The 21,620-nt window shown below is 38.6% G+C and overlaps 1 protein-coding gene across 10 annotated transcripts in view; it reads right to left on the minus strand.

Moving 5' to 3' along the window:
- PMS1 (PMS1 homolog 1, mismatch repair system component) overlaps positions 1–21,620 on the minus strand; it is an 89,052-nt gene that overhangs the window by 26,958 nt on the left and 40,474 nt on the right. For 9 of the 10 annotated variants that reach the window (XR_004053097.1, XM_030916089.1, XM_010370274.2 and 6 more), the window contains one exon: positions 5,385–5,501. The exons of the other annotated variant lie outside the window; for it this stretch is intronic. Coding sequence is in view for 8 of the 9 variants with exons in the window: in XM_030916089.1 (XP_030771949.1) it covers positions 5,385–5,501 (117 nt within the window). In the remaining variant the exon portion in view is untranslated. The remainder of the gene's footprint in view (positions 1–5,384; positions 5,502–21,620) is intronic. 10 annotated transcript variants of the gene reach the window in all.

The raw sequence follows: 21,620 nt of genomic DNA on the forward strand, positions 1-21,620 counted from the left end.
AGCTATAAATCAAGTTTAGAAGAGAAGAATATGAAAACAAATAAATTGTAAATCCTAGAAACAAAATATATAGTTTTGGGAATTAAAATCAGGCAATGATGAGGAATTTATTCAGAACTTAGCATAAAGTAATGCAGAGATAGAAATGTCAAAGAGAAGACAGATGTCAAAAAGGTAACTTCAGGAGCTCCATCAAGCCCACAAAGTCACGATGGGAAATGCCTCACAAAAGCCACCAGAGCAGCGGCCCTGTTGAGATCACCACCAATAATTAGCTCTTCCCATGTGGGGTCCCTGTAGATGGGGGAGAAAAAAAAAAAGTACCCTCACATTATGGGAAGAGATATATAAAGATTCTCCACATTCAAGGTTCCCATGGCCAAAGGGACTGTCATTCAGACTAGTCAAGAGGCCTTGGTGGCCAAGTTGCACATCTTAAAGGTACATAATGGGGACAGAAGTGAGGTGAGTGAGGACAACCACTAACTAGCAGTGGAAAAGAACTTAAGATTGCTTTTGGCCAGGGATGGAGAAAGGGCTCAAAGGAACTGTGATATAGGACCAGTATCCTTCAACCATAAAAGCCCAGAAAGAATGAAGTGATGATGGGTAGGTGGTGGCAATATAAATACAACACCTTAGACACACAGTGCAACAAGAGAAGAGGGATTTGGTTAGATGATCACTCTCATCAGAGAGTCACTCAAGTTTATCACTCTGGCAGCCTATTGAACTGGAACACTAACACATGCTTACCTAATTCCCTCAATCCACCATGCAAAAATAACCACACAGAGGTGCAGCAAAAATTATCATATCTACTAGGAGTCTTTATGCAATTCTATCTGTGCTTGCCCACTGAAAATAAAACTTCAATGGGCAAGCACAGATCTGGCAACACATCTCAAAACAGATGGGAGGAAAAGATTTCCAAGTATAGGACTGATTCATGTGATAGTCCCATTCACTCATGAAATCATAGCTGACCAAAGTCAAGATCAGTGCTTTTCACACTTGAATGAGCACCCGGGGACCTTGTTAAAATGCAGATTCTGATTCAGTCGATCTGGGATGAAGCCCAGGATTCTTTATTTTCAATAAGCTTCCAGGTGATGCCAACACTGCTAGTCTTCAGACTAAATTATAATAGCTAGAATATCCAGGGCATGATGGTAAAGGTATCAAGTCTAGATCTCCTGCCATAAGCTGTCTGGATTACCACTGTAGGCAACAAAGTACCACGAAGCTACAAGGAATCCAGCAGAATTTAGACAGTAACCTTGCCATCCCAAGTCAGCAACTGTAACCAGTTTGAAGTAGCACTGGAGTGTGTCAAAACTAGAAAACAACTCTTTAGGGAGCTCTGAAAAATAGGATCCATGTCACATCATGGCCAATACTCTAGCTGGCCACAAAGGTTGGCCTGAATTGTTCCCCGGCAAAGAAAATCCCAAGAATTACCTGAGTACAAGCTTCCATCCAAGATTTTAATAAACTGATAAGCAATAATTAAGAACTCAATACTACAAAGAGAATGGGAAGGGACCTAGTAGCAGAAGAGGTTTCAACAAATTATGAAAAAAAAAAAAAATGGAAGAGAAGACAAGAAGCCAACTGCTTAGCACAACTCCAGGAACAGAATTAGGACCTTGATTACTCAACACTAACGTGGAACCTGACAGTCAATAAGCCCAGCTACAAACACCATGTTCCCAATTAGATTTCTTATTCCTGGGGAAAGACAAGAGAATTAGAGGACTGGAGGAAAAAGACCTGACAGGTAAAACAAAACTGACCTCCTAATAAACAGAAATTATTAAAGGAACAAATAATTTAAAAACAAAAATAATTATCTTTAGAGAGACCCAAGTTTTGTATCCATAAAACAGTAAGTATGAAAAAGCAATAAAAAACACTCTTGGAAATTAAACGTAACTTTTAAAATAAAAAAAAAATTCAACAGAAGGTTGAAAAAACAGATTTCTCAAAACTCATGGAAAAAATTAAAGATGGGAAACCTGATAAAATTAACAGGAGGTCTTAATGACAATAGGGAGTTTCATAAAAAAAAAAATAGAAATTATCAAAGTGATAATGGATGGAAGTATATAACCTGGGGCTGAGAAAGAAATGAGCCTTCAGATTCAAAAGATCCACATCAAGTGCTCAGCACAATAAACAAATAATAAAAGACACACAGACACATCCTTGTAAGGATGAAGGACAGATTCTAAGAACTTTCAAAGAGAAGAAAACGTACCATCTAGAAAAAAAGAAATGGGTACTTTGGGGGACCAAGGCGGGTGGATTCTGAGGTCAGGAGTTCAAGACCAGCCTGATCAACACGGTGAAACTCTGCTAAAAATACAAAAACCAGTCAGGTGTGGTGGTGCTCATCTGCAATCCTAGCTACTCAGGAGACTGAGGCGGCAGGACAATCACTTGAACCTGGGAGGCGGAGGTTGCAGTGAGCCAAGATTGCTCCACTGCACTCCAGCCTGGGTGACAGAGCAAGAGTCTGTCTCGAGAAAAACAAACAAACAAAAAAAGAAGTGGAATGCATTGTTTACCGTTAGCAAAAATGGACAGTAAAAAAATACTCAAGATCTCAAAAATTAATTTCAATCAACAAGTCTGTGTCTGCCAGACTATCAACAAGAGAAAGTGCAAGATGAAATCATTCTCAGGCATGAAAATTTTTAGTTATTTTTAAAATGTGTTTGTTTTGAGACAGGATCTCTTTCTGGCCGAGGCTGGAGTGCAGTGGCAAGATCTTGGCTCACTGGAACCTCTGCCTCCCAGGTTCAAGCGATTCTCCCGCCTCAGCCTCCCAAGTAGCTGGGATTACATGCACCTGCCACCATACCTGGCTAATTTTTGTATTTTTAGTAGAGATGGGGTTTTGCCATGTTTTGGCCACGGTGGTCTCAAACTCCTGACCTCAGGTGATCCCCCCGCCTTGGCTTCCCAAACTGCTGGGATTACAGGTGTGAGTCATCACACCGGGCTAATTTTTGTATTTTTGTTTTAGAGACAGGGTCTTACTATGTGCCCAGGCTGGTCTTGAGCTTCTGGCCTCAACCGCCTCAGCCTCCCAAAGTATTGGGACAGGTGTGACCCACCAGGCCCAGCCACAGACATGAAAAATTACCTCTCGTGTCCCCTCTTTCTGTGGAAGTTACTTAAAGATATGCCTCAGAAAAATGAGTATGGGGCCAGATCCAGTGGCTCACACCTGTAATCCTAGCACTTTGGGAGGCCGGAGTGAGTGGATCACTTGAGGTCAGGAGTTTGAGACCAGCCTGGCCAACATGGTAAGATCCCACCTCTATTAAAAATACAAAACTTAGCCAGGTGTTGTGGCTGTAGTCCCAGCTACTCAGGAGGCTGAGGCAGGAGAATCCTTTGAACCTCGGAGGCAGAAGTTGCAGTATGCAAAGACTGCACCACTGCACTTCAGCCTGGGTGACAAAGCGAGACTCCATCTCAAAAACAAAACAAAACAAAAAAAAAGAAAAATGAGTATGAGTGCCAAAAAAGAGGAAGGCATGACATACCAATAATGGAACCAACCATCATTCCTATTAAAAGAAATCTGAAGATGAGAGTTGTGCAGAAGGCCTAAGATATGATCCAAGTAAGAAATAAGTGGGGTCTAAGAACAATGAGTTCAAAAATATGTAATGAAATGGATTACCAACTACAGCTAGGATGACTAAAGAGTTGGATTTTATTGCTAACATGATGAAGAAAACTTTTTCATTAAAAAAAAACTTTTGAAAATCCCAGAAAAAGCGGAAAACTATGTAAGATAGTCTATTTATAAAGCAAAGAAAAACATGATAAATTTTGAGCAACTGATGGGAATACAAGAACAGAGATTCCATTTTATCAGGGTTCTAGGAATATTATCATTTATATGGCATAAGAGATATAACACTGGATCTTTTTTTTTTTTGAGGCGGAGTCTCGATTTGTCGCCTAGGCTGGAGTGCTGTGGCGCCATCTCGGCTCACTGTAAGCTCTGCCTCCCAGGTTCATGCCATTCTCCTGCCTCAGTCTCCTGAGTAGCTGGGACTACAGGCCCCTGCTGCCACGCCCGGCTAATTTTTTTGTATTTTTAGTAGAGACAAGGTTTCACCATGTTAGCCAGGATGGTCTCGATCTCCTGACCTCGTGATCTGCCCGCCGAGGTAAAATGTAGTCCTACTATAATACTGGGCTTTTAACGAAGATTGTTTTATAGTCCATACAAGTTTTCAACTTTTAGAATCAATCTTCAGACAAAAGATAGAACACTTAAAAAATGGCTACATAAGAAAATACGAGGCTAGGTGTGGTGGCTCACGCATATAATCCCAGCACTTTGGGAGGTCATGTAGGCAGATCACCCGAGGTCAGGGGATCGAGACCAGCCTGGGCAATATAGTGAAATGCTGTCTCCACTAAAAATACAAAAATTAGCTGGGTGTGGTGGCATATCCCTGTAATTCTAACTACTAGGGAGGCTAAGGCATGAGAATCACTTGAACCCAGGAGATGGAGGCTGCAGTGGGCTGAGATCCCACCATTGCACTCCAGCCTGGGTGACACAATGAGAGTCTGTCTCAAAAAAAAAAAAAAAAAATTACACATATATAAAAATATATTTTATATATAATTAAACTTGATAATATAAAACTATTGCTGATACGATTCAAAGAGGAAGGAGTAAGAAGAAAAGTTTGAGTTAAGAACGTCATCCAGTATTAGGGAGTAAAAAAGTACTGTCTAAACTGATAGATCAAGAAAAAGTTTAAGTACATATGTGGAATGGGAAAGGGGGAGAAAAACGGTTCTTTTTTTGAGATGGAATCTCACTCTGTCACCCAGGCTGGAGTGCAATGGCACAATCTCGGCTCACTGCAACCTCTGCCTCCTGGGTTCAAGTGATTATCCTGCCTTAGCCTCCCGAGTAGCTGGGATTACAGGCATGTGCCACCACACGGGGCTAATTTTTGTATTTTTATTAGAGACAGGGTCTCACCATGTTGGCCAGGCTGGTCTTGAAGTCCTGACCTCAGGTGATCTGATCCCCTGGACTTCCAAAGTGTTGGAATTACAGGCGTGAGTCACCATGCCTAGTCAACTATTTTTCTTTTATAGTAGAAACAGAAAAGATTCTAAATTGAACATAATTTTTTTGAAAATCATTGTAAGCAATAAACAAGATAAAAAGGGAAAGAGGTTTAACATAAGCTCTGTATTGTCTCTTTTACCTTACACACATATTTGATTAAAATGTTAAAAGACTAACCTCTTTCTACTGCAACTGCCCCAAAGGGAAATATGTGAACAGCTTCGTAAGTAAATCAGAATTATCAGAGAACATTTTTGCAGTATACCTGAGATTCTTCACAGTGGTACTGAAAGGATTCCATATTGTTCATAACAGCAGTCCCCAGAACTGACATGAGAGCCATCTTGTGATCTGATACTCTGGTTTTCTGCCAAATAACTGCCTAGGGACAAAAATGATACAGATAACTTTTAAAACAATTTAGATTTACTGAACTCAAGAAGTCAGTATTTTATTCCTATATTTGGCATTCATCCTCAGCTTAAAATTTCAGTATCACTTAGAAGAGATTAATGAGCTGTGAGGTCTGACAAAAGAAACTCTGGTTCTGAATTTTAGAAGCTGTATATGTTGCAGTGTACAATCTATTTAACTTCCCTTTACCTTGGTTTTCTCCTCTTTACAAGATTTCTCAAAGTTGTTGGAAGATAAAAAATCCATATGTAGACAAGCACATATGCCTGTGCCTGGCATAAAACGGTTTCATTAAATATTGATTCTCTCTCTACTTCTAATCCTCACATTCAAAATATAGACTTTCGTGTATATTTAAAAACAAATTGCTGCTTCAAATAAGGTATTACTATTTTACTGAGGATGATCGGCTATGTTACAGGATTTATATAAACAGTCAACAGGTATAAAAATTTTGGAAAAACCATTCTTAATTAAATCACAATTTAAAATTACCTTTGTACCTTTTAAATAGAGAATTCGCAAAATGTTAACTGAATCTCATAAACATAAAAGCTGAATCATGAGGTTGGAATTTTTTCACTGCAAGTATGCTGGAGATGAGAGAGAAACAATAGGTTGGTTGCAGTGACTCACAACTGTAATCCCAGCACTTTGGGAGGCTGAGGTGGGCGGATCACTTGAGGTCAGGAGTTCGAGACCAGCCTGGCCAATATGGTGAAACCCTGTCTCCACTAAAAATACAAAAAAGCATCTGGGCGTGGTGGCATGCCCCTATAATCCCAGCTACGTGGGAGGCTGAGGCAGGACAATCATTTGAACTGGGGAGGCAGAGGTTGCAGCGAGGCGAGATCACGTCACTGCCCTCCAGCCTGGGTGACAGAACGCACCTCTGTCTTAAAAAATAAAATAAGAATATATACACACACACACACACACACACACACACACACACACACACACATACACATAATACTTTGTATCTGAAAAATGTGAGCCCTTCTAAATTATCAGGCCCAGAGAAGCATTAAAATGAGAGTAATTTTCCCCTTGAGCTAAGTATTTATTGAAAACTGCTTGCTATTGCCACAAGTAGCCACTGACCTAACAATGCCACACACCAGATACCATAACCCATACCCTAGAGCTCAAAGATGTACAGCTAACTACTAATCAAAATTCCTGACAAACAACTCTATCAACTCACTCGTTTCCCTTTTTGCTTTTAAAAACCTGCTTACAACAAAAGCCTAATGGAGCACACCCCAAGATAATTTGGAAGTGTGTCTGAGGCAGCTGTCTTCAACGCTGGTCCAAATAAACTCTCTATATTAATTCTGCTTCAGCTTCTTCCTTTTAGGTCAACATGGGGTAGATTTTAAGAGAATCATGGTCCAGAGAGACTAGACCAAGGTTTGGCTTTGAAGTACATAATCAGATTTGACATACTGCAATTTCTTCAGTTAAACAAGGTCCAATTACAGTCAAATCCCATCATCAGTACAGGTAGAATTCAACGAATTCACTTAGCAATTCCTAAGTCTGGAGGAAACTGTGCAAAGGGCTTGGGAGAAAACATCAATATCAACATTAAAGGGGCAGGCAGAGGAAGAAGAGGAACCTAAAAGGAGTGGTCACAGAGGCAGAAAGAGCAGCAGCAAAGTGCGGTACACAGAATAAGGATGTTTTTGAAAAAAGTAGTCATCATATATTTCCAATGTTGAGCGAGTATGATAGGAACAGACGTGGTTGGCTAAATGGCAATCAAGAGTGTGAGAGAAGTTCTAGAGAAGTAAATGGAACCAATTTGGATAGTGACTGTGGGAAGGATATGAAAAAAAAGAACTTTTCTGAAACAAGTGTTTCAGAAAGTCTGGCTGGGAAATGCAAGCAGACAGGGAAATAACTGGAGGCAGGAATAGGACACATTTGAACAGGAAACTGAAGGGGAAGAATGGGTACACTAGCAAGTAGGTTTGGAGACTCAGTGGCTGGAGGCTGAGAACGTTTCCCTTTGTTCTAAAATACAGAAAGGAGGTCTTTTGTTGAAAGCAAAATGACAGTGATTTAAATATTTGAAGATTATGGAGGAGGTATAAAATAGCAGAATTGTATTACTCAGTTTCATTAGCTTGGTTCACTGAAAAAAGGTTTCAGAGGCAGGTGGGTCACTTGAGGTCAGGAGTTCAAGACCAGCTGGCCAGCATGGTGAAACCCCATCTCTACTAAAAATAAAAAAATCAGCCAGACGTGGTGGCGGGCACCCATAATCCCAGCTCCTCGGGAGGCTAAGGCAGGAGAATCACTTGAACCCAGGAGGCGGAGGTTGCAGTGAGCTGAGATCGTACTACTGCACTCCAACGTGGGCAACAGAGAGAGAGAGACTCTGTCTCAGTGATCGTATTCCTCCAACTCAGAGACTCTCAACTTTTACGAATGACATGCAAAACTGAAAGTTCACATTCAAAAAATATTCCAATAGGTGACCTGAGGACTACGTGTAATTAATTCCTAGTATACTAGCTATCATGCTACAGCTTTCTCTTCCTCTTGCAAAAGTTCAGTGGAATGCAAGTCAGTGAAAGTGACATTGACAGGATTATTCCCTTATTTTGTTTGTTTGTTTGTTTGTTTTTTAAAACAAACCATTTGCAAACTTTGGTACTTTACTAGTATTAATACACTGCAGCTGAGAATTATCGGGCTGTGTTAACAGAACCACCACTCTGGTAGGAGGAAAACAGAAAACAGGGACAGACTAAAGGATACAAAATGGGCTTGATGACTGACTCTATGTGGAGAGGGAATAAAAAGAGAAGAATCACGAATGCCTCCCAGATTTCTGATCTGGGAAACTGGAATGGTGGTAGTAACACTCAACAAGATAAGAAACTCACAAGAGCAGGATTGGTGGCAGGAGATAATGAGTTCAGCTTGTTCAGTGTTGATTGTTGAATCTCTGGTACCAAGAACAGTACCAGACACCTAGTAAAGCCCACTAAATACTTGTTAAAGGAATGAGCAAATAAACACATTTTTTTTCCCCTAGGAAAAAGTAACCCCAGTAGAGTTGAAAACTAGCTCTTTGTTTTTAAAGATAAGGCTGCTAGTTGTCATACCACCATACCTGTTACAATTACACTTTTTGTCTACTACTTGACTTAAGGAAATCCAAACCAATCTTTCCTTTTCTTTCTTTTTAATATAACAGTTTAAGGTATAATTCATACACTCTACAATTCACCCACTTTAAATTTACAATTCAATGGTTTTTGGATGATTTACAGAGCTGTGCAACCAACAGCATGATTTAATCTTTGAACAATTTTATCAGTCCAAAAAGAAATCCTATATCCATCATCAGTGACTCCTATCCCTTTGCAATCACTAATCTAGCTTCTCTCTCTATAAAATTTGCCCACTTAGGATATTTCATATAAATGGAACCATACAATATATGGGCTTTGACTGGCTTCTTTCACTTAGCATAACCTTTTCAAGTTTATTTATATCAATACTTCACTCCTTTTAAATGGCTGAATAATATTCCATTGTAGATAATACATTTGAATTATCCTTTCATGAGTTGATGGGCGTTTGAGTTGTTTCTACTTTTTGGCTTTTATAACTGATGCTGCCATAAACATGCATGTTCATGTTTTTGTGTTGGCATATGTTTTCATTTCTCTTGGGTATAGACCTATGAGTGGAACTGCTGGGTGACATGGTAGCTCCATGTTTTTTGAAGAACTGCCAGACTGTAATCTTTGCGTGCACACGCACTCTAGAAAGGCAAACTACTGGCTTCTGCTATTATGGCTCTAGTTTTAAGCCAGCCAACAGCTAATAATTTAAGGAACAATGTTCAAAATAAAAGTAAGTAGATAAGGTTCTGAATAATCTGCAATTATAGGAAATGAAATGTCCCCTGCTTCATACTTTCCACATCAGAAGTTCCTTATGACAAAGAATCGCTGAACCATAAAAACTTATTCACAAGGCCAAGGTGGGAGGATCACTTGAGGTCCGGAGTTCAACACCAGCCTGGGCAACATAGTGTGACCCTGTTTCTATAAAAAAAAATTTAAAAATTAGCTGGGCATGGTGGCACACACCTGTAGTCCCAGCTACTCAGGAGGCTGAGGTGGGAGTGGCTCACCCTGCACACCAGCTTGGGTGACAGAGCGAGACCCCCCCAAAAATGAAAAAAAAAATCTTATTCACAAAAAGTGTACCTCTTTAAAGGAATGCTAACTCTCTGATATTGACATTTTTAAAATAAAGCATTCAAGGAAATATTTCAAAAAACCAATGTTTTAAAATTCCTGCACTGAATATAGCTAAAAAGCCTGCGGTATTACTAATGTAAACATCATCTTGTTTATTTTAGTTTATATTAGAGTGATGCCTTAGATACAGATATAAATCTTAGCTGCTGATTAATGCAAGGATGCTATTTCACTGCCTGACCTGCTGAATAGTTAGTATACAGAACCGCAGAAAGATCACTTCAGGAAATGGGTCCTAGAAAAAGCTGTGAAACATGAGAACCATGCAATGTGATTTTACTTTAAAGTAAACACGCTAGGAGTCTGGGAGCATTATTTCACACTAGGCAATTATTGCATCAGATCAAGGGGCTAATTTAAGAGCATTTTCTAAACTAGTTACACTTGGGCTAGTAATAAATGATAGTGGTCTGCCAACAAATAAAATCTTCTCATTGGGCAACTAAGATTCATTTTCAAAACAGGATCCATCATTAAAAAACTAAACTATAAAATATGATGAATAAAAACTGGGAATACTGGGAATCCAGAATACAGTTTTCAGTTTGCTTTCTCTACCGTTTCATCAATTCTATGTTATTTTCAAAAACAGAGATTTTCTTTTCACTTCCTGAAGGTTTTTGTAAATCTTGCCCTTAGGCCGAAAGCTTAACATGTGCTAAAAATACACACAAACCTCCATATGTTTTCTATCTAGGTCACACAAAGTTGGAGCACCTGGATGTGCCAACTAAGAATCTGACTCTAGTCAGTATGATGACAGTGCAAAAACACCTCAATCAAAAATATATTATTACATGCACACCATCTTAGGTTTGAAGTTAGTCAAATATATCTTGCCCCTAATTCCTACCTCACTGACATACGCTACTTGAAGAAAATGAAGTTAGATGAGAATATTCAATATTTAATTAGTAAACTTCAATTGTTTGTAAAGGCAATTTGTGATAAAGAGAAATGTGGGCTGCACACAGATTATGCATAATTAAGTGAATAGTACAATGCTAAAACTGCTTGAGCAAAGTCAACTCCTTCTAAATAAAGAGGATACATTATTGGCCTAGACTGCAACCAAAATTCTTGCAAACTGTAGGCACAGATGTACTAAACTCCTGTTTGGATTTTTTTTTTTTTTTCACCAAACAAGAAGCAGCACCAATGAATTTTGTTGTTGTTTGGTTTGGTTTGCTTTTTTTTTTTTTCGAGACAGGGTCTTATTCTGTCACCCAGGCTAGAGTACAGTGGTGTGATCATAGTTGACAGCAGCCTCAGCCTCCTGGACTCAAGGATTCTCCTGCCTCAGCATCCCGAGTAGCTGGGACTACAGGTGCGCACCACCACGCCCAGGTAATTTTGTTGTATGTTTTGAAGAGATAGGGTTTCACCATGTTGCTTAAGCTTGTGTTGAACTCCTGGGCTCAAGCAATCCTCCCACCTTGGGCTCCCAAAGTGCTGAGATTACATGTGTGAGCCACCATACTGAGCCAAATTTCTTAAGTACCATAAGTTTACTTCTAAGATCTTACAAGTTACTATAACTAGATCTGTATCTATTACTATTTACTCCTGTGTATGTACTTGCACTGACTCTGACTCCAAAAAGGACAGAGGCACAAACACAATATTAAAAAGGTTTTTTTTCCCCACATTGGCAACACAGGAACAATATGAGCTATAGCATCTTACCACTAAGACACTGCTAAATGTTTTGAATTCAGTATAAAATTATAGATTATTCCATCACAATATCAATACCATTGTTAAAAGAACAAACCACATTCTACTGACATAATAAACAATATGAATTGATTGTTGCTAAACAGCCTCAAACTTTCAAAAATGATTCTGTCTTGGTAAAATTTATGCAGTACAATTGAGTTCTAAAATCTCTTACTTTTACTCTTATTTAATTTTATATTCTTTTTTGAAAGAACATGCATAATTATTTTTCCTGAAGGTTGCAAAGAAATTAACAGACATTTTACCTACAGAAGGGGCAGTTTATAGGAGCTAGGCAGATGAAAGATGAAGATAAGAATAATTTTTTCATTCTACCTTTTCATACATTTTTGGGTTTTCAACCATGTAAAGGTAGGATCTTTTAAAAAATTAAATAATAAGCTGGGCATGTTGGCTCAGGCCTGTAATTCCAGCACTTTAGGAGGCTGAGGCAGGAGTTCAAGACCAGCCTGGGCAACACAGTGAGACCTTGTCTCTACAAAAAATTAAAAAATTAGCCAGGTATGGTGGCATGCACCTGTGTTCCTTGCTACTCAGAAGGCTGAGGTAAGAGGGTCACTTGCGCCCAGGAATTTGAGGCTGAAGTGAGCTATGATCATGCCTCTGCACTCAAGCCTAGGCAACAGAGCGAGACCCTGTCTCTAAAAATAAAATGAAATAGAATAAAACATTAAATAAAAATGTAAAGGCATAAAGTTAATCTTTGCCTAACTTTCAAAAGGGATATTGTTGAGACTCATTTCTTCGCAGTCTTTAAAAACAAGAAAGATTATTTCCAATTGGTAATCAAATCTTATTTACATCAGAAATATTTTTCTTGCCTAGATCCTCTTCTCCATTCCTTGTGTAACTTCCCAGAAAATGGAATCAGTTGCCACATTCTTAACAATGATGAAACATAATTTAGTCCATCCTCCAACTGCCATGAGAATTATCTTATTTTGTTAGTCTCCTACTGAGATGTCTCATTTAGTTCCCTTTTGGTCACTTCAACAAGAAGTACACATTCCTATGTAAGCTACACAAGGTCCTTCAGAATCTGGCTCCAAGCAACCCTTCTAGCCTCATCTCATTTCTTGGACCAGCTTTCTCTGACCTCTGATGACTCCCTGACATTGCATATGCTGTTCTCCCTGCTCTGAATACCTTTGCCCGCGTAGTCTTTCTGAAGAACCAGTCTTAAGGCCACTTCCTCTAATAATCCTTTTTGAATCTAATCAGATTTTAACAATATTCACATTAATAACAATAGCAATTAACCTTTACTGAGTACTTATGGAGCAGGCACTGTGCTGTGAATGCTTTGTTTCATTTAAAAAACTTACTCTGTAAGGTAGGTACTATTATTACACTTTAAAGAGACAAAGAAATTGAAGCCTAGACATGTAATGTAAACCAGTTAGTGGCAATATGTAAGGTCAGAACTTGAAACTATGCTCCAGAGTCTATTTTATTGATATGTAGTTAAGTAAGTTCTTCCTAAGGATGAAAGGAAGACTGTGGTGGTCTCTGAAAGTTCTATAATTTTCTTCCTCAAAAGTAAAAATCTTGAAGATCTGACACACTTTCTACAACAAATAAAGGAAAAAAAGATTAATTAGAAATTATTCTCATCCATCAAGACAAGTCTCCCACATAGTGCTGCTACATGTATGGTTTCTTTCAGCAGGGAAGTGGGGGCGGGGGTTCCGATTTTAAAAAGAATCATATCATTACAACATTTAAAACCTAATGAAAAAAGCATCAGTTGGTATATATGAAATATTTAATTACTCAAATGAAAATAAATTTACCTTTTTTTTTTTTTTTTTGAGATGGAGTCTCACTCTGTCGCCAGGCTGGAGTGCAATGGTGTGATCTCGGCTCACTGCAATCTCTGCCTCCCAGGTTCAAGCGATTCTCCTGCCTCAGCTCCCTGAGTAGCTGGGACTACAGGTGTGTGCCACCATGCCCAGTTAATTTTTGTATTATTAGTAGAGACAGGGTTTCACCACGTTGGCCAGGATGGTCTCGATCTCTTGACCTCATGATCCACCTGCCTTGGCCTCCCAAAGTGCTGGGATTACAGGCGTAAGCCACTGTGCCAGGCCATAAATTTACTTCTTATATTAACTATATTTAACTAATTAAAAGCAAATGTGTTTCTTATACTAGCTGGCTCAAGCTTTAACTTAAATATAGGTCACTGCAACTACGAGAAAAGGTCAACACTATTCTATGAGAAGCAAATCAACAGTAAGTTTACTCAGATTTCACATAGAAAAGGAAGAAGAAAAAGAAGTTAATGTGTGTTTTTAGATGTTGGAGATGAATTTTAAAACCATACTTTTTAGAACTCTCTTGGCCCACTTACTACATTAAAATGTGTAACATTCTTTCTGTTTTCAAGAACAAAGCTGGCAGAGGGAGATGGCTGGTCTTGACACTAGTAATAATATTCAGGAGCTGTTCAATACAGTAGTATCCATTTTTGTATTTTATTATTTAAAACACATAAAATGTTTTAGGACTAGGAGACTACTATTTAAGTAACAAATATTTCAATAACTGGCCTTCTAAAGTTCACTACCTACCTTTCAAACAGCACTAAAGTTAGGTAAATACGACAACATTTGAAATTCTCTTCTCTGCCGCTGTATTATCTGTACTTCTTAATACTGTTTAAAGAAAACCTGACCAGGTGTGGTGGCTCACGCTGTCAGGAGATCAAGACCATCCTGGCTAATACGGTGAAACCCTGTCTCTACTAAAAATACAAAAAAATAGCTGGGCGTGGTGGCACGCGCCTGTAGTCCCAGCTACTCGTGAGGCTGAAGCAGGAGAATCACTTGAACCCGGGAGGTGGAGGCTGCAGTGAGCCGAGACTGTGCCACTGCACTCCAGCCTGGGCAACAGAGCAAGACTCCATCTCAATTAAAAAAAAAAAAAAAGAAAATCCTTCAGGTCAGCCTTGCTGATCAGTTCTTCAGTCTTTGAACCCTGAGGCAACTGCTCATTTCTAACATATTTCACTTTATGGAAAAGGTTACTTACAAATCAAGCTGCTATTGCTTTGTAAAACAACATAGTAGTATTTGATTTCAGCCTTTACTCTCTATTTTCATTTAATAGGACACCTTATAGATTACATTCTGGTTTCATTCAAAATGAAGCCCTCCCAATCATCTCTTCTGCATTACAACTCCATCCTCTAGATGATTTTTAAGTTGTTCTCCTTCATATTAAGACCAAACGCACAGACGCTGAGCTTATAACACTCCCATCAGCTGGCTCCCTGGTACCCATCCAGTGTTACTTCCCTTCCTATACACCCTATTTTGTTCGGGCAAAGATCTCAACAGTGTGGTTCTTTATTCTACTTCTGGGTCTTTTTCCCCCCTAAAACAAGCAACAAGTTTTAAGAGTAACAAATAACATCCACTGGGAGGCCGAGGTGGGAGGATCATTTGCAGTCAGGGGTTCGAGACCAGCCTGGTCAACGTGGTGAAACTCCATCTCTACTAAAAATACTAAAATTAGCTGGAAATTGCTTGAACCTGGGAGATGGAGGTTGCAGTGAGTTGAGATGGTGCCACTGCACTCCAGCCTGGGCAACAGAGCAAGATTCTGTTTTAACATTTTGTTAAAACAATTTGTTTTAACAAAATTTTGTTTTAACAATTTGTTAAAAAAATTTAACAAATTTTTTTTTAATTTAAAAAATAAATAATACCCAGCCTAGAGTTGATTAGTTTTTCTCTCTGAATTGACTAGTTAACAACTCTCTACTGGTACAGTAACAATTTCACTTTAAAAGTTTTGTTTCTATAAGCTTCTTTTGGGAGTAAAGTCAAAATTATGTCAGTATAATTCATGAAGGCAATACATTATAGGAGCAACTCAGATGGTGTGCATTCAGGGTTTGAAAAAGGATGTAGTATTATCATTTCCTTAGGAATATAAGTTAAATAAATCAGTTATCATCAAACCTCTTCTGGTCCTTTTCTACTCACAGCTAGTCCCATTGATTCTTCCCCGTAACAGCTATAAAAGAAAATAGACATTTTGTGCTTCTCACACCTAATGTGTTTGTCTGCATTCAGGCCCTTAGAGCATACAATTTATAGCAGCTTCCTAAATGTTTATGGTCTCCCTAGCTCCTCCCCGTAGAGTACTGCCAAACTGACTCTCAAAGGTAGCAGCAACTTCTTGATCATGTCAATTCCCTACTTAAAAGCTTTTAATGGCTTCCAGTTTTCTCATTTAAAAAGTTTAAATTATCTTGCTGGATTTTTATCTTCCTCTATTCTCTCATATTAAATACCAACTCATTTAAACAAACTTGTTTACTGCCTCTAAATGTGCTCTCCTGCCTATGTATTTTATGTTTAAACTATTTCTCTACTTAGAATAATCTTGACCATTGTATCCACATAACCAAATTCTGCTGCAACAAAATTTTCCTATAACCCAACTACCTGGGGGTCCTAAATGAAATCTCATTCAGAGGTTGTTCCTACTCCACTGAATGAATAACACCCACCTACCAATTGGCCAGGCTCACCCCTCCCTTTTTGGTGACTTTCTAGAAGTCTCCCAAACAATAGGAGTGGGAAGTGTCTAGAGTATGAGAGCTAATACTTGCTGTTTTGCTCTCTCTCTGTCCAGTTGTTACCTTTAATCTACACTGATACCATCTGCTTCTAGATCTCAGGTGGTTTAAGGCCTACGCTTATAGTCCAGTCGGGCTGGTGCCACTAGCATAATGGAGTGCTCCTGTTCTCAGTCCTTGATCCTGTTGTCAGCCCTCATTCATCTGACATGTTTTCTGAGCACCTACTTGAGGCACTACTATAAGCACTAGGGATACGACAGTGAAAAAGGAGCCAAAGTCCTTTCCTTCAAGGAAATAATATTCTAGAGGAGGAGAGAAAATAAATCAAGATAAATAAAATATATAGTATACTGGATGCTGATAAGTTTAAGAAAAATAAAGCAGGAAAGTAGGGGGCGGGGGGACGGGGGAAATGGTTGCAATTTTAGGAGGGCTAAAGAAAGCCCCATGGAGAAAGTTTAAGTGACGACCTAAAAGATGAGGATTGAACCAGTTACTTGAGGAAAAATGTTCTAGGCAAAGAAACTACAAATGCGACAGTCCTGAGCTGGAAGTATGACTCACAGGTTCCAGAAACAACTGAAGCAAAATGAGCAAAAGGAAAGAGATTAATGAAATCAGAGGTAATGGGGGCATCGGATCTACAGAGGTCAGCAAACTATAGCCCACGGCCTTTCTGTTTTTGTAAATAAAGTATTATCGTCTATGGCTACATTCACACTACAACAGAGCTGAATAGCTGTAAGAGAAACTATATGGCCCTAAAAGCCCTAACATATTTACCATCTGACTCTATACCGAAAAAAATTTACTGACCCCGATAGAGAATTCATAGGCCGCTTATAAAGGCTTTGATTTTACTCTAAATGAGATGGGAACTAATTAAACACGAGTTATATGATCTGACTCACATTTTTACAGAAATACTGGCTGAAAATACACTGAAGAGGGTAAGAAGTAAGCAGGGAGAGTCCATTAGGATACTATTACAAAAATTCAGGTAGATAATGGTGGCTTGGACCACAGTGGTAGTCACAGACATGGTGAAAAGTCGTTAGATTCTAGATATATTTTAAAGTTAGACCTATGGAATTTACTCTGGAATCAGATTACAGTTTGAGAGAATCAGTAGCGGAGAATAACCCTAAGGCTTCTGGTTTGCTAACTGGAAAAACAGGAGTATGACTGTCTGGCAGCATGAAGATTAGTGCTCATGAATTTACAGAGGCACTATTCGGCATGGGTGTTTTCTTCCCCTACATACTGGCTCAGGTACCAAAATGATGACGAGATGGATTTAATCAGGATTTGGTTAGTCAAACAAGTATAATTAAATGAGAAAGGACCAAGAGAACTGACAAAGTGCCCAAGAGAAGGATGACAATGATGGACCACAAAATTTGAGCAAGGTAAGGAGAGAACCAAGGACACCAGAGGACAAGAAACAATTAAAAAGCAGTAGGAACAATGGATCACAGGTCCAACAGTCTAAGGATTGTTGAACAGAGTAAGATGGAGAGGCATCAGGTAGTGATTAGAGAAGGAACACATTAACACTGAAATTATGGAGTAAGTGTGGTTTTTGCAGTGACAAGGTCTATGGTATATTTATCTTATGTTTATACACTTTCACATCTTATCTCCTCATTTACATCGTAAGCTCCTTCAGAGTGCAAGCCATCACTTAACCCTTCTAAAGCACCTACTCAATACTCTGAGTATAGTTGGTAGGAGGAAGTTACAGTAAGGGAGGATGAATGATGCATTAAAAATTAAGATATGTGATCCTCTACTATATTCAATGTTTACGTCATTTAGCAATTCACTAAAACTCTTGCGGTCACACAAAGATAAAAAGTCAGGCGGACGGGATTAAAAACACTATTTGCTAAAAGATTTGAGGCAGGACAAAAAAGATTTTCAGTGGTCTTTTCAGACGTAAAGATCTAAAGATCCCTCTACATCCTCATTTTTTTTTTTCCAGAGATGCATTTTGAGCTGCTTTCTTACAGTGAATCGAACTGTTTACCAATCAGTGAACTCTGTAATCAAGTGTTTAGAACATGCTTTTTAACCATGGTTTTGACCATTGCGACTTATGGCAGAGTTTATATACAAAGGTTGAAAAGCTAAGTTTGGGCATGTTTCTTCAGAGATGCATTGTGAGCTTATTTATTACACTGAATTTAATGTTTACCAGTAAACCCTATAATCTAGTTTTTACATCTAAAGCATGATTTTTAACTAGTTTAATTTTACCATTGTGCCATTGTGAGGAGTTTACATATACAGGTTGAAAAGCTAAATCTGAGAATGTTTCTTCAGAGATACACTGTGAGAGATGCTTTATTACAGTGAAGTATTTACCAGTAAACTCTGCAACTGAGTGTTTAAAACATTTTTGATTTTAAATTTATAATTGACATACAATAATTACACATTTATGAGGTACAGTGTGATGTTTTAGTGCATGTATACATAGTACAATGATTGAATCAGGGCAATTACCCTATCATTTCAAACATTTCTCATTTCTTCGTGATGACAACATTTGAAAGCTCTTCTAGATATATTGAAATACACAATACATTGTTATTTGCTATAGTGTCCCTACGGTGTGACAGAATATAATAATTTATTCTTCCTGGGCCGGATGCAGTAGTTCACGCCTGTAATCCCAGCACTTTGGGAGGCCAAGGTGGGCGGATCACGAGGTCAGGAGATCGAGATCATCCTGGCTAACACGGTGAAACCCCGTCTCCACTAAAAATACAAAAAATTAGCTAGGCGTGGTGGCGGGCGCCTGTAGTCCCAGCTACTAGGGAGGCTGAGGCAGGAGAATGGCGTAAACCCAGGAGGCGGAGCTTGCAGTAAGCGCAGATTGTGCCACTGCACTACAGCCTGGGTGACAGAGCGAGACTCCGTCTCAAAAAAAAAAACCAAACACACACAACACACACACACACACACACACACACACACACACACACACACACACACACAAACTTATTCTTCCTAAGTATAACTTTATCCCCATGGATCAACTCCTCTAGCTTTCCTCCTTCTCCTTCCCCTCCCCAGCTTCTGGTAACACCTATTCTGCTCTCTATTTCTATGAAATCAACTTTCTTAGATTCCACATACAAGTGAGATCATGTAGTATTTGTCTCTCTGTGCCTGGCTCATTTCACTTAACATAATGTCCTCCAAGATCATCCATATTGCTGCAAATGACAGGATTTCATTCTGTTTTATGGCTAAATGGCATTCTATTGTATATATATAATATATACACATGACATTTTCTTTATCCATTCATCATTTGATGGGCATTTAGGTTGAAAATTACTATGTCAAAGAGATCTGCATAACCATGTTTATTGCAGAACTTTCTAACTTTTATTATTTTATGATTTCATATATGAACTCAGTAGAATTTCTAAGTAACAGAAATGTGAAATTCCAATTTTCTAAGAAAGAAATGAAGTACTCAAAATACACATATGTGAACATCCTTAAAAATCAGAGTTTGAGGCCGGGCGCGGTGGCTCAAGCCTGTAATCCCAGCACTTTGGGAGGCCGAGACGGGCGGATCACGAGGTCAGGAGATCGAGACCATCCTGGCTAACACGGTGAAACCCCGTCTCTACTAAAAAATACAAAAAAACTAGCCGGGCGAGGTGGCGGGCGCCTGTAGTCCCAGCTATTCCGGAGGCTGAGGCAGGAGAATAGCGTGAACCCGGGAGGCGGAGCTTGCAGTGAGCTGAGATCCGGCCACTGCACTCCAGCCTGGGCAACAGAGCAAGACTCCGTCTCAAAAAAAAAAAAAAAAAAAAAAAAAAAAAAAAAAAAAAAAAAAAAAAAATCAGAGTTTGAGAGTTAAAAAGGGCCTTAGAGATCATGTCATTGACTTTCACTGGCCTAATCTCAAAAAGCTACATTTGTGCAGGATTATCTGGATATTATTGTTTGGAAGAGAAATCTACAGTGTTGGAATAGAGAAATGTGTGTTAGGATTAACAATAAGTATATAAAATGTATTTGGTTAGAAGATCAGTAAAGGAACAATTATGTTGTCCTATTTGTCTGTTAATAGCAACAAAATACATTAAATTGACAGCTCTTAGAGACTGTCCATCAAGTGCTTCCCCTCAACCGCCCCATCCATGCAGTCTTTATATGATTCCTTATTAGTTCTAAAGAAGATGTATCAGTGACTTAGCTCCCAGGAAGGGCAATGGACTAGAATTGTATATATGAATACAAGTGAAAATATACTCCCTAAATACATAAGAGGTCACCAGGGAATTCAAAAGAATGAATTTTATTAATAAATATTATGAATAAGGGATGAGAGGCCAGAGTGTTTAAAACTAGTGTTTCATACACTTACTGTTTTGGCTTTAACACTACCTAATTAATTTAATATTCCATCCTGCACTATGCACTCAGTATTAAGGGGAATATAGATGAATTAGATGTAGCCTTCCCTCCCATAAAAGTCTGTCAAGTAGATGCAAATCACTGCCAGTGAAGCAAAATGATATAATAGAAATACGTGGAAAACACAATGGGAGCAGTTGAGGAATAAGGTCCTATTGAGGAATAATGGAAGACTTCAGAGACTCCTAATACTGCTTACAAACATAAAACTACACTAAAATTTGACTTACATGTCTTTCATCTTTTCTATCTTTCACAAAATTTAGGTGAAAAGTAAAAGAATCCTTAACAAAAGAAGAAAATGTGAAAACCATTTAATAAATTTAGTCATCATTAATTTGTAAGCAGCAAAAAAAAAAAAAAAAAAAAAAAAAAAAAAAAAAAAACCCAAACCAAACCATATTGATAATCAGCCCCAAGCTAATCTTAAAATATATCTGAAAAGATGCCCGCCTTCTTTAACTAAAAAAGAAACAAAAACAAAACACACCCAAACTTTCCAGATTGGCACTGGAATAATTTCTTCCTAAGGAAGGGGCATTTGAACCACACTCCTGAATTGGAACCTCTTTCTGATTATACTGACTTCACATTCCTGGCTGGGATTGGGGGAGGGGAGCTGACCCTTAACATTGGTCCAAATGTGGCAAAAGACTTTTCCTTGATTCCCCGTAGCACAGGTAAAACAAATCTGGGACATTCAAGATGATCAAGTAAAAGATAAAGAAGGACAAAATGACAATGGAGATATCATGAGTACAGGGGATATATATTATAGGGCATCACTTATTTATCTTCATCTTATAAACCAAATCTTCAGCCACCACTCACTACCAAATCTCCACAGCCAGTTTTTTGGGTCTCTGTTCCTGGTTAAGGGCCTGCCTCTTCCAAGATTAACTGAATTCAGAGATATTCAACCCTTTGGAGCTGACATCATTCTTCCAGACCTCAAAACAAACAAAGAAACAACAACAACAACACAAACAACACAGAAAACCAACATCTCAATAAGCCTTAA

The sequence above is a fragment of the Rhinopithecus roxellana genome, chromosome 14 (assembly GCF_007565055.1).
Source record: "Rhinopithecus roxellana isolate Shanxi Qingling chromosome 14, ASM756505v1, whole genome shotgun sequence".
NCBI lineage: Eukaryota > Metazoa > Chordata > Mammalia > Primates > Cercopithecidae > Rhinopithecus > Rhinopithecus roxellana.